This window comes from Rhea americana, unplaced genomic scaffold, assembly GCF_003343005.1.
Source record: "Rhea americana isolate MKP2758 unplaced genomic scaffold, rheAme1 scaffold_98, whole genome shotgun sequence".
NCBI lineage: Eukaryota > Metazoa > Chordata > Aves > Rheiformes > Rheidae > Rhea > Rhea americana.
The window spans coordinates 1,138,218-1,153,008 of record NW_028187177.1 but is presented as its reverse complement, the minus strand read 5'-3'; the positions used below and the strand labels follow the sequence as shown (position 1 = coordinate 1,153,008).

Sequence of the window (14,791 nt, the reverse complement as noted above, 5' to 3'; positions counted from 1 at the left end):
CTTGCATGAAATCTGAAACTTGGTCTATCACTTGCTGAGATCCAAAGGACAGAAAATTAAATCTTCCCTTGAGAAACATTACAATAAGGAAAGTCTTTTTCAGCAAGTTTACAAATTCTTGAGGTGGGCTATGTTATTTAGTCAAGAGACTACAAGTGATGAAACTTCCATTAGAAGACTCAGAAGAAAAACAGACTGTTCAGACAAAAAAAAAAAAAAAAAAAAAAAAAAAAAAAAAAAAAAAAAAAAAAAAAAAAAAAAAAAAAAAAAAAAGAGTATCAGTGTCTATTTTTCATGGGGAAAGAAGGCAAAGTGGTAAGAGTATGGGCTAAAATCAATGTCTTTGACTGAAAAATTAATCTGTACTATATGTTACCACTCCAGAAGAAAGTATATTCATGCAGATATTTGAGCTTTTTCCAGAAAATTTTAGTTTGCATTAATTGCCTAGAGAGCTTAAAAAAATCAAAGCCTTTATGATCAAAATATTTTTAAATATATCATCAGAGGGCCTCAACTTTTTCCCTATTCCAGTAATGAGATACTTCTGAAAACTTGAAAGCTTTGGACAATTCACTAGGAAAAAAGCTGCAGAAAATAGGATATTCTTGAAGAACTTAGCTTGATTACATAGGTAACAAACTCTTCYGGATTTTGGGAGGAAAGTTAAATTTAAATTACTTGCATGCAAAGGAACTGAACTGAAAGAAGCATATAGCATAATCCCATATAGTACCAAACATTTGTATTTTTTAATAGAGATGAAACAAAAATGTAGCAACCAAGCCAAAGAAAGAGTATGACTGTCACACAGCAAGGCTTGTAGWGGTAAGGGGCTAGAAAACACAGTACTTTAAGAAAATGATTATGAGAAACAGCAGCTCTCAACCCCAGCTTCTCACTGAGTTTCACTGAGAGGGGGTGCTGGAGCACTGCCTATCTCAGGTTGGATAAAATTAGACTAAATAAATATTATCCGTCTCTTAGCTCCTCCTAAGTTCCTACTAGTTTCTTTGTTTAGAAAGGGGAGTATCCAGCAGCCCAATTTCTATTCCAGTGGCACATGTTTCTACTTAGGATGAGCCTGAACAGCTAGTTTTGTTTAGCACTCCGGACTAAACTTCTCCCATTTGCAAGGACTCTGTCATCCAGGATGCTTTATTACACAGTCTTGCCATTTCACCTGAGTTTTTTGGCAGACTCACATCCTGCATGTTTCATCTTAGCACTGACAGCAGTGTCATTAATGTAACATTTGACTCTAGGGCTTTCATCAGTCTTTAAATTTCAGATCATCAGTCCGGTGTTCGGTGCAGTCTCACTGACTCACATTCTGTAAATAATACAAAACGTCTGTTGGTTGTTGAAATGTTCAGCTATATGGGGTTTACTTTCCAGAACATGTTACTTCCACCACTGATAAATGCCGCTCTACTAGTCAACGTTCCTAAATGTTATTGTTGACATGGCCRGTCCATGGAAGAATGTGTCTGATTTTGTATTTTTTTGCACAGCAATGCAGTAGACAAGAAAGACTCTTCAGCAGTATTTGGAAGAGCTTTAAAATAAAGAAACTCCAAAAAAAAATCTCCCCTTTATTACAAATGCTTTATCATTTTAAGAAATGGAACCTCTAAATCTAGATTTGCCATAGAAACGGATGGTAGAGAAAAAATATCACATGAAACTTGTTCTAAATATGCTCTTAAAGAAGGTGCATTACTCAGTAACGATGATTTAATGCAGCAGAATTCATAGGCTGTCATTTTTCAAAAAAATCCCCAAATAATTGTTTTCATTCCAACAATTACACAAATATAAGGAGGAAGAGACCTAATAAGGAGCTTAAAAACAAACGAATAAAAAACCTAACCCCCCCCTCCCCAAATGAAAAAACCCAGGTAGATTTGTGTGTCCTATACAGCATGGGTAGATTAYTAATGACATCCCAGAAAGTTAAAAAGCTAAGGACAATCCTGATATGAGAAGAAATAGGAAAAGCATGAATCCAATCATAGTTTCACATTATCCAGCACAGGTAAGATGACTGTACATTTGAAATGTACCRTCAACTTGAAGATTAACACAGATTTCAAACAGTGTGAATGACAGAAATGTCTTGGTCAAGCATCACGTCATCTTTTCATCTCCATAGCCAAATTTTTCAAAAGTAGTGCCAAGTTATTCAAATTCATCTAATGCAGCAGAACATATATATTCGTCCTGTTACTACTTTATGATAAGTAAGGTAGACCTTAAATGTTTATTTTCACATCAGAAGTGTGTTTACTGGATTGGGCTTTTTAACGCACTATGGGTCAGGTCTTCCTCCATGATCAAAAGGTTAGACAAGACTAATTTCCTAGCATAAAGTAGAAGACAGTAAAGGGCGTATTTTGTGTTTGTTACCAAGTTTAATTTCAAAATTAGAGAAGATAGGAAAGAATAGAGGAGGAAAAAATGGTGTTTTCCTTTAGAAATTAGACAAGTTTGATATCCTACCTTCCAAGTAAAATGACACTGTAATGTGGAATATTGGATTTATATGTATACCCAAGGAACGAATGTTTAATAGGTAAACCAATTCAGTCAAATTGGCTAATTTCAGAGAAAATTAGGGATTCATGCTGAGCACAGAAAGAGAGACCTTAAACAAAATACACATGCTTCTGCTGTGTTGCCAGAATAAGCCAGAGTAGCTAAATCATACTCCAAGAGACTTTCATTACATTTTCAAGTCTCATATTGTCAGCATTATGAGACAGCTGTATTGAATTCGTAATGCTGAGAGCATGCAAAGATTTTCATAATTTAGATGGGTCTCAGCTGAAGGCTATCATCCTCAACTACAAAGAATAATTTCCCATATTAGACATATAGACTTCATGAATTTATCAGCAATCCAGAGGGTTTCTACAAATATCTTTATCTTTGCACTGAAAATGCTAGAAATCCAGTGAAAATGCATTTAATACATAGAATTGTGTTTATATAAATGGCCAGGTCTGGTTTCGCAGAGCATTCCATAGAAAAAGCATCAAACTGCATGAAGAAGTCATTCCCTTTAAGAAAGATTTTCCGAAGTATCACTTGATTTTATAAATGCTACTTCATTTGCTGGCAAAACAAAACAAAACAACTCCTACTAAGTACTTTCTGCAAATTAGGAAACAATAAAGGGGTTCAAAAGATGGACTTTTTTTTAAAAAAATCAGACTACTGTACTAATTTATATTCAAAATACATACAGCTAGGAGTATCTCTTCTCCTCTCCCATGCTGTGTCCAGTCATCTTTAAAAACCCAAATGCATATATCCTTTCTCTCAAAATTCCCTCAGGATGCTATGACTTAATCTGTAGTTTAATTAGCTGGTAGGGATAGTTAAATACATAGGGGACTGTTTTCCACTTAGGAATCACACTGGTTGCACAGCTGGCCTAGATCCAGGAAAAGCTCTATGTAAAGATGGTTTTCCTTAGTTTCAGAGAAACAAGAACTGAACTTTAAAAGGTTAGTAGCGAGTGTAAAAAAACAGAAAAAGAACATTTTGGAAATCAATACCGCCAGTTCCACCTTCATCTGCAACCTGCGGTTCTGCAGAAGAAGAAGGTTTGTAAGCTAAGTCACAAGGTCAAATGGCAATCAGCCAAACCATGGGGAGGCTATATATTACAGCGATAATTTATATCATAAGCATTTCCAAACATGTTATAAACAAACACTATCTCACTGATAGACAAAAACGCACTGCTAAAACAGATGCTGAAACATACTCAATACAATTCCAATAATTCAGAAGACAGGCTGACTTGAGGAGTGTTTGTTTTTAATTTATTCTTCGACAATTACTTATTTTAAGTTACTCACTGTAATTACTACTGACTGCACAGTGTTACTATCCTTAGAAGTCCTTCTTTTCAAATGAGAATTCAATCAGACTAACAGGTRATTATAAGTGGGTTTTATTTCCCTTTCAAACACAACTGTAACAGAAGTTCTTCCAGTTAGGCACTGCATGAGAAAATCACTCCCAGTGCAATCCTGATTTGCTGTTCTAATTGCAGAATGTTAATAAACAGAAACTGCTGATTTGTGAAACATAACAGTCTGAGCCCATATTAAAGATCCTTAATATACATCACCTAATCTAGGACAGAATCTATTCTCCAAGAAGCTTGGACACTGCCCACTGCATACCCTTACCCACTGCCAGTTATTCAAACCATCAGTTAGCATTCTGTAACATTAAGGGTATGTTTTCCATAGAATAACATAGTATTTCTTTTTCTGTTTTATCATCACTGTTAACATAGCATTACGTGTTCTGCATCTGAAGGAATGAGAATTATTTTAATATTCAGAATTACAACTCCCCTTATCTGATGGTTTGGGGCACAGAATACAATGCTACCAGGTATTGTATCTTCTGTCTAGCAAAGCCAAAATCTTCCCAAAGCCAAAATCAGCTATGGGTCTGAGCAGCATTTCAGAGTGAGTACAGGTAAAACTCTTCTACCTCAAACCTCCCTGTAAATCCTGATACAAGAACCAGGAGAAGTAAAAAATGCCCAGGTCCCCTGGCTACACTTGCCAGTTCACCCATCATATTCTGTATTTAGCCATGCTACTCACCTGTTTTGCCTTCTGAATCTGGAGTGACAGACCCTCCCCACGACCACCTCTTCTGCCGCGTTTCCAGCCGCTGACTTCGTTCCAAGGTACGGTGCACAACTGCTTCATATCGCTCCTGTTATCAAACAACATCTCTGTGAACCTATATAATCATTAACAAGCACAATCATGCCAGAAGACGAACTACACATTTTTTCCAGTAAGATATAAAATGCATTACCTGTATTGCCTGATAAGAAAAGCTTCTGTTGTAAAAACTACCACACAAACAATGTTGATGACAATTGACGGGTTCAAAACACTGCAAACATGATTAGGCTAAGCTAAAGCACAGACAACCTGTCTACTCTTTACTTTAAATAGCTACATTTGGTGTGTTAACAGATTCCCTACATTTTCTAAATAGAGATGAATCCCAAACTGAGTTAAAATAATTGCTTATAGTGTGGATTGTTTATATTCTGAAGGTATTTCTAAAAGCTGCTTAAAATTCTCCATTATAAAATATCAAGTATAAGGTTATTTGTATTTGCAGAGTACCATACAAGCACTGCCCCAACTCTTAACAGATTTTGAYATTAACAGAAATACAATGAAACCAGAAACAGCAAGATATGAAGGCAAAACTGCAAAAAGACCCCTGAACTCCCGATTCAGCAACTACTGCTGAAAGGATAAAGAATATGAAGGTAGCTTTCTCCTTTGTCTTCAGACTAGTATGTGCTAATGGGGAAACTTCAGTTCTTGTGCATAAAGATGAACTGTAACCATATTACACGATTTCTTCTCCATCAGCAGCCAGGTTTCCATACATGCATCAACAATAGATTTGTTTTCTGGAACAGTCACATCCCAAATGATTTTCTGAAGCAGTATTTGCTGCTGATACATTACAGCAAGATGCCAAGGGGACTCATTATCCAAACGTTTTTCCCCTCTTGAGGACAGAATGCTTTTACCTTCGTTCAACAGCATTTCACAATGTGGACTAAAAAAGTGCCAGTGTAAAACAGACAAATCAAACTTGGAAACAATGTGAAAAAGATGAGATTAAAATTAAGATTAGCTTTTTTTTTCCCTTAAACAAAGTACAACTAGATTCAACTAAAATACCGAAGTATCCAGACATTATGCAATCTGTAGGTGACATTTCTGGGAAGATATGTGCAGTGTGATAATTCCTGAAAATAAGAACTGAAGACATAGGCCTCACTCTACAAACAACAAAAAATCAGTTATCAGCTCAACACATCAACATAATCAGTTGGCAGATGTAGAGAATAATTGAATAATTGTGAGTGGACAGATATCTCAATCTTAGCCATAGCTAATTGCCTTCAAGACGATTCCAAGAGAGAGAACCACTTATTTTTCCACATTATTCTCAACTGTGATTCTTACTCTACATTATTTAAGGAAGGTGATTAACTAAAATGAATTAGCTAATGTACTATACAAAACTATGGGAGACCGTGAATTTTTTCATGCACTTATACCTGCAAAACTTACAAGCGTAGATGGTATCTTGCTGGCAAAGAAAGTTTCTTTAAAAGCGATTGTTCTCTAATGCCAGAGTCTGAAAGCCAAGATCTGTTTTCACTTCCCAGTTAAAAGCAAAGTTTACAGGTCAAGCGTACCCTGTATTCCTACCTGCTAATTTCTTTGTGTACAACACTGTCTACAAGTATGATCTTCCCCTAGGGATCAGGTAAAGACAAAGTTAATACCATCAAATGCTCGCTGGCTAGTCCTTGTTCTCTTTGATCACTCATCCAGATGGTTGCTAAAAGGTATATCCACTATCTTCCAAATTGCATAAATAACGTACTGTACATGTAACGGTAACATATCTCTTGAAGCACAAGGGATGGCTTTGCTCAAAGTATTTGCTTAAGAGATGATACCGCATCAGACATAATCTGATCACATCTTAGATGATACCACATCTTAGAATCTGCATCACATTTGATATCCACCAGCAGACCTGTTCTTCAGAAGGGGTGACAAGTTCATGTATTTATTTCTACTTTCAGCTTCTATGAATCTTACAACAATGAGTTCCATAACTCAAATAATGCTCTGTTGGTCAATGTGCAGTCAAAGCAAAGGTAAAGAGACAGTCAGGTAAGAACAGTCAATATAGCAGCAACAGTGAATTAGAAAAACCTGAAACATGACCTTCTTCGGTCACAGTTGTGTTCTTAGGAAGCAAGACACAGGAAAAATCTAAGACTAGTCACCCACGCTAATTTCAGACAGACTCTGTAAAGAGCAAGTTCACTAAAAGGAAGCTAGAAATCTAGCAATGAGGTTTCTTTTTCCATTCATGTTAAAAATAACCAAGCGCCAAACAGTAACTGAAGTTCCTGAAGTCCAGAGTGCCACAGGTATAGTTAAAACTAGGACAGGGACGGGGGAGGAGGAGATGAATCTATACAGCCCACTGTACAGATGTGTAAAACATCTTTATGCTTTAACACACAGAGAATTCCTGCAACTTTCCAAGCAAACCAAAACAGGATGATGTAATCACTCTATTTTTCCTCACTTCAGGATATGGTAAGACCACAACATAGGAGTTTCTGTAAGACTATACAACTTTGATACACATTACCTTTTCCTCCTCTATTTTTTGTTTTCTCTTTTCTTCTACTGCTGCCCTCCGTTGTTCCTCCTTCTGCTTCTGTTCTTTTAGCTTTCTCTGCCTTTCTTCCAGTTGTTTTTCATACTGAAGTTTTGCTTTTCTTTCTTTTTCAAGGATTTGTGTCTCTTTGGCAGCTGTAAATTTTTATGAGAAATTAAAATCAAACTTTATTCATCAAGATTACAATGCAGCATAAAAGCAAGAGACTTCCAAGCAAAACTATCACTACTTAAACGTAAAACATACAGCAAAATTAGTTTGTAGTGTTGGATGACACTGCACATGACTACAGAGTTGTCTTTAATTCTGTCCCTAGACATGGCATGATATACCTAGGATAGGCATGAACTGGAACTTCTTCTGCCATTAGACTTTACTGACTACACAGAAATGTCAGGATATGCATATATGCTATATTATGCATACACTTTTCCCGCCACCGTACTAGTAAGCTAAATATCAAAGGGCAGAATTTTCTGTGTTGTGATTCTCAGTTTTTTACAATAAGATATAACGAAAAGACATAAAGTACTGCRAAGATGGAAAAACACAGCAGTTATCACATCTGAGTTGAGAATAATTATGTTGTTATTCTCCACAGCCTCCACCTAGAGACAGCTGTGCATAGTTTAACAGGAAGCTTCAACTCCTGCAACAAAATGCTAGCAGTTAAATACACAGCAGAGACATGTTCTGTAGCTAGACAGAAGAAATGTACTGAGAGACTAGATCATTACATCAGCATGCACAAGCAGTATCTACATACAAGACCCAAAAGTACTTCTAAATCTACATATGCCCCAGTCCTATCCTCTCTCTACCTTAGGATAAGAAAAACATTCCCTTTCCTACATGCTTTTGCATATACGTGAGGAAACACAGACATGCTAGAGAGAGAGAGACACCTGTCCTCACAAGCTGAGAGACAGAGGATCAGTACTGCAGGATTTATGGTGACCCTTGCTGCACATATATGCATCGAGATTCATATCACAAACAGCACAAATCTGAGCAAGAATTTTATACTCTTCCCTGGGTCTTTGGTTCTTAACTAAGATAAAGTGTATACTGCCAACACTTCAACTGAGTCTTTTCAGTTTGCTAAGGAACAAGGAAAGAAGGGTTCAATGGCAATCAAGCCATTAAATTTTTCTGCTTTTTTCTGAATCACCCTTTCCCAAACCTTGGTCTTCAGGGCTACAGGAAGCAGTTCTAAGCTAAGAGATACTATTTTGTAAGTGTTTTTGTTAAGGTATTCAGTGAGAAACTGCTTAAATTTGCTTGGCACTCTCTAAGAAATGGAAGCTAGAAAGCGACATACAGCTTCAAGAAACTAAGAATTTCTGGAATGTTTTCCTCTCAAATCTAACTTCCCCATTCAGGTTCACACAGTCACTAAAGTGAGACACACAGTAGATCTTATTGTTGCCCCAAGCAAGCTGAAAAAGTGACAGAACAAGGAGTAAGAGAATAAATTATTTTTTTATGACAAATATTTTAGGAAATTATATTTATAATGGAAAATTAAAATACCATTTTGCTTTTCCCGTTCTTCCCTCCGCTCTCTGGCTAGTCTTTGTCTTTCTTCTGTTCTTAGAGTGGAACCATCTATCACTATCAAAAAAAAATTAAAGATAKGTCCATTATTTTGAACATTTAAATTAAGTAGTTGTAAGTCTAAACTTTTGAAAGAATTGTGGAACATCCTGAGACACATACCATCAAAGCACTGCACACTTTATACAGAGATTAAAGATGTCATCTGTAAAATTTGGAAAAGGCTGACTACCCTTTCTTTCCCCTTCMCGTTTCCTCAACCAATCTAGTATCTTTAACAAGATCAGCAGAAAGTAGACACAAGATTAAAAGGTCCAACATATACACCCCAAAGATAGCCTGAGCAGAAGTCAGTCATGTTGTGAGAACACAAGCTTAATCCAAATATAGTTCTGGTCCTTATTCTTCTATGTGTTAACTCTTATGATCCAGAAAGACAGGAAACTAGGAAAACTCGATCTGGGAACAGTGAGCTTACTTGTCATCTAAATCTAAAGTGCTTTAGAATAGGCTAGTCTGCAGGCTAAGCAGAACTAAGATTTCTTGAGCCTTTGTAGGTATAAAAACATAAATTTCAGGCAGAAGCAAACTGGTAACCAGACCAGAACACACAAAAAACTAATTTACGTTCTCTGTGATGCCCTGCCGAAAAGATAGGCAATTTTAGCAAATGAACTCCGAGCCAAGAAGAAAATCTGTCATCAGAATCAGACCATTAATTAATCTACGAAGCATGCCAGATGCTTCAAGCTCTGATCTCTTTTGAAGAAAGAGCTTTTAAAAATATGTTTTATTCATCCTCACCAACTTTCCCAGTGAACCCAGTAGTTCATTAGAAACAATGACCATAATTATACCTGGTTTAGTTGCTGTCTTTATGTTTATTGAGGTCTGGACTGCAACAGGGCTAACACCACTTTGGCTTCTTCTTTCTTCTGCTATGGCTTGGGCCGCAGCAACTGTGAGAAAAGAGTCATTCCATATTAAGAAAAATGTTCTACAACTATATCTCACAAAAGAAAGCTGTGAAATCTATTTAAGGCTGCAGAACCTTTTATTACAAACTGAATCTGGGACTGCTCATCTTATAAACAAACAAAATAAAACTTTAGGAATTGCACTGTATTTGTATTTCATTCCAAACACTAATCTTTCTTGACAGAGACCASGAGAAAGAGAGAGACAGAACTTGTCAAATGCGATTTAAGACCTGGCACAGCTTTTTTTTTTTCATACAAATGATGGTTAAAAAACCTTTTGTTGAAACATGTAGGCAAGGACTATATAGTTTCCAAAAAACCTAACTTGCTAACAGTGAACTTTTGCAAGAAGCGAGACAACATCTGGTAGACTTAGAGTCCGACTTATACTTAATAATACAGACTTTCTGCTACCATATTTGTATTTGCAGACACTGGAAATACATATAGAATACAACAGAATAATATTCTTAGGAGCCCCAAGCAGGGAAAGCTTTCTTAAGAGCTTTCATTACCTCATGACATGGAACAGAAAGTGGATTAGCTGTATAAAGTCAACCATTAAGGAATGTTTAGAAAGTATTTCTAAAATTGGATCTATAGGAATAAATCATACTTATAAATCAGACTCCACATCAATAAATAATTCGAGCATTCGTGCAGAGACCCTTTCACTTCATTCAAGTTTTGCTGAGGTGAGTGCAGTGGGGCTACAAGGCTCCGTGCAAAAATCAAATTCTGGCAGTACTAATTTMATTAATTAACAAAACCCATTAAAAACTCAGGAAGACAATTTACTGTATCACTTTGCACAGATTTTTATTTTGGTATCAGCTTTCACTTTAATTAGTCACCTTTTAAGAGCACGAAGGTGAAGTGTTACAAAGAAAGAAGACAGGGCAACCTGCAGGACTCTGCACCACCTTCCTGCACAGCACTGACTGGCAGAGGGTTTTTCCCACAAGTGACATGTTTTCCTCCTCACCACTGTTCAGTCTCTTTGGGTGACAGACTAAGGGAAATAATTTGGACTCTTAGAAAAGCTTAACTTTGGGGAAAAAAGCAAGCAAACAAAAAATGGAACAGACCAGACAGCACAACACCAAGGCAGCAAAGCCGCATTTGCAATAAACTACAACGCAGTGATTAAAAAAAAATGTTAACACCTGTTTTAAACAGAAAAGGCAATTCTCAAAAGTAACATACAATGTTCTGTAATTTCAAGCATAACTTGAGGGATGAATAGTAAAATTTGGTGTTATATTTAAGARAAAGAAGGCAGCTTTTCAATGATTTCAGGCTTTCCTTTAATAGAGTAGCACAGAACGCAAAGGAGGAAGGAAGAGTCTCTCTCTCCTTCATGTATTTCCATGACAACTAGCTCTGTCATGGTAATAATCCTCCCTAAGGCTGTGCCCAAGAACAATCACCTCAAAGTGTTTAATCCCATGTGATGGCAGTGATAAATGCTGATTACAATACTTATTCAGCAACTCTAAATTGTCACCCGCAGCTGTTGCCATGTCGTGAATTAATTTTTCATTGCAGCACCAAACAAAAGTCTTCCTCAATTCTCTCCATTACATCTCTGAGGCTCTTTTCAAACAAATAAGAGACTAGATACACTGCAATATGGTGAGATTACCAATTGGCAAAGAGAACAGCTTAAAAAAAGAGGGCATATTATAATTTCACTATGTATATAAAACATCAATCAAAAAGCTGATTTTGTACAATATAGCATGCCATACAGCCAAAAATATGAATCCAGCTCAGTGGATCAACCAGAAAACAAAGTTTGCACAGCCACATATCCTGAACCCAACCACACTTGAAAACAGTGCAATACGAAACAGCCTATTGCAGGTTTTTCTGAGAACAGGAACRTATCGCCAGAACATTTATGTCCAAGCACACCGTTGTAGAGCACAAAGGCTAAAAAGAACATAAGCGACTTTAAATATGATTTAAAATTAAGATAAGTGCAGAAATCCAATTGCATTTTTTCTTCTGTCCCCATGAGGGCATAGGTGAGAAAGGACAGGAGACGCACAGGCAGACTGAGCCACCTCAGTGAGGCTCAGATGGAAAGGAGCASGATGGAATAAATTCACCCTGCACACAAACAGGTTTATTTGAGTCCAACACTAGAATGTTGCCTCAACTCTCAGAAATGACAAACATCTGATTTTTTTGTAACAAAGCTACAGTAAGAAGCAAGTTGTAATTTAAAARGGTACAAAATTAATCTTATTTTACTTCCAGAGTATTTTATGAATAGAAATCTTGATGAACAAACCAGTAACAATGCATTTATGAGATTATGTATTTATTTTAAAAAAGAAACGAATAATGTTCATGATGAGAAAGTGCCAATTTCAAAAATGTGTCATCTCTGCAAGACAATTAGTTCATCTTAAAAATATAACTAAGGTTGAAAAAAATTACTTGAGGTTCTATAGAAGAACAGCAAAGTAGGTTAGAGAAACACTACAACTTGCAAAGGGCACGGGGGGAAAAAAAGGCTTCAAATACTTAGCAAAAGTATTCAGCATGTCAGTTAAARTATTTATGTTCGCTGCTTCAATGTCCCAGAATTTGAATAGAAACAACGTGCTTACAAATTTGAAACAGTAGATTTAAAGGCACTAGCAGTACAGCCTCATGTTACATGGACATAATCCACTTAACTTCACTACCACAGAAACTTAGAAATAAAAGTGAACTAGGGATYTAAGCAAAAGATTAGTAAAGGCAGAACAATCATCACACTTGATGCATCCCCAAGAACTGTGACTGAACCTCACAAGTTCACCATCCTCAGATCAACAGAAATTTTAACAACCTTTCTGATTTTTATCATAAATTTAAAATAGAAATTTGTGATCTTTTAAAACCAGCGTTCTACAGCTGTAAGAAAAAAAAATGAAATTGCATGCTATTGTACTGTGCAACCTTTAAAAAATACATTTTTTATTTTGCTGTAATATGAATAAATTCTAACTTTCAACAATACATATATTTAATATTTAAATATTAAATATATATGTATAAATATTAAAAAGGATGCTTACAGGTCTTTTAGTACAGTTTTCTGTAACGAACGCTGTCATCTGCTATGGAGTGAAGCTTCACTGAAAAAAATTTTACACAAAAGCAATCTATCTCTGCGAAATGAGCCTAATACTTCCCTAATCATTGACAATACCCAGAAAGGAAAACCAGTTAATAGCCATTTCACTGCAACCCATGTCATTTGCCACATTACTGGGGGATGCATTCACCAAGATTTCTACTGAACCTTCATCCTCATTTAACATTATGTATCTGGTCAAGTATATTATGAACAAACCAAACCAACAAAAGCATCAAGAATTGCCCACTCCTTGAGGCAAGACACCAGATAAAACAAACTATTCTGTTTCTTTCAAATATCCTTCAGCTCATAACGTAGCTAACAACACAAGTATGACGGTGCTCTCCTTGCTGAGTATGACAGCACTTCCCCTCACCRATCAGGTTTCCAATATGCCCTGATGAGACTGGAGCTAAAAATAAAACCTAATTTCTATTTCTATCCTTGCCCTGAGGTAATACTCTTGGCCCCTGCCAAGGAAGACTGTCAAAGGACCCACACTGTTCTTAGTAAAACTCATCAAGAACTGTACTGGCTCTGTATCTAGCAAGGTTTAGGACTTMCATCACATCTTTTTCAGGGTACCTTTGGACTGATAAAACACTYTTCCACTCTTCCTTTCCCATACTGAGCGAGAAAGAAAGCAGAACACACTGATTTTCACAGCAATCCTTCTGGTTGTTATGATTTAATGACTCATTATGAAAACAAACAAAAATTCCAGATTGAGTCATTGAAAACTAAGGTTAGGAGCTCTCCTGACCGTTAAGGTTTGTTATCTAAACCTTTTCTAAATCTAAATGTTTTCAAAAAAGTTTACAGCAGGTAATAAGTCTGTATGCTCTGAATAAAACAATACTGAATTCTACTTGCATCAAATCTGCAATATGCCATTTTTGTCTTGCTCCGCTATAGCACTTACTGTTTGCCTAGCTGCTAGTAATCTTTTTCCGTAAAACATTTCAGATCCTGTTTCTTTTAATAATTTTTTTGGCACATGCTCTTAGGAAAGCAGGAGAAGTTAGGATTCTAGTTGGAGATCTCTGTGCATTTTCTTTTATGCTGATTTCCATTCATTAATTAACATAGGTTAGACAGACGGGTGCAAGATGATATGGTACTGACAAGTACTACTTTTACACCATCAATCCTTGCTCAGAGGACAATCCTTGCTCCAGAATAAGGATGCACCCTCACATAAACAGGTAGATAACAACAACAGGCAGAAAGACGCTCTATGCTATCCTCGTCTTCTCTTTCTTYCTACATTTTCCCAGTAACTCTCACCTCCCACTTTGGGTTGCAGTGGCTGACTGACTCCTCCACAACCAAACACACAAGCCTCCCAGTAGGCACCTCCTGACTGACCAGCTGGAAGGCAGATGGTTCTCCTGTTTTGTCTGGTCACTCACCAGATGGGGAAGCACAAAGACCTCCATAAAACAGCACATGCCGTCTCTCAGCTTTAGTAGGCCAAAAGAGCTTCATGTTGTCTTCTCCTTACTCTAGATTTTGTTTGCAGGCTTTCATTTTATATTTACTCCCTATATGTGTTACCTATTTTATTACATTAATGTGCTTTTCTCTCCCACAGAACTTGTCATGGTAGTATTTAASTCTACTTCTGCAACTAATTCTCTAAAACAATCTGGTTTTCTTCTCAGTGTTYGAGATAGTTTAGGATGATTTCTTTAATTCATCATAAATACAGACTGCACTGCAAAACTGCTCAATACAAGCACTTCTTTGTAGTGTATGAACAGCGGGTCCACAAAAAAACACTTGAGACATTTTTCAAAAAAACGTAAGTTATTATTTACCCTTAAACATCTATAGCTAG

The 14,791-nt window shown here is 36.5% G+C and overlaps 1 protein-coding gene across 2 annotated transcripts in view; it reads right to left on the bottom strand.

Moving 5' to 3' along the window:
- The window catches only part of MAP7D3 (MAP7 domain containing 3), a 47,191-nt gene that overhangs the window by 23,375 nt on the left and 9,025 nt on the right, over positions 1–14,791 (bottom strand). For both annotated transcript variants that reach the window (XM_085325581.1, XM_085325582.1), the window contains exons 2-6: positions 9,693–9,794; positions 8,812–8,892; positions 7,249–7,412; positions 4,635–4,749; positions 3,564–3,596 (exon numbers count right to left, since the gene is read on the bottom strand). In XM_085325581.1, coding sequence (XP_085181707.1) covers positions 3,564–3,596; positions 4,635–4,749; positions 7,249–7,412; positions 8,812–8,892; positions 9,693–9,794 — 495 coding nt within the window. The remainder of the gene's footprint in view (positions 1–3,563; positions 3,597–4,634; positions 4,750–7,248; positions 7,413–8,811; positions 8,893–9,692; positions 9,795–14,791) is intronic.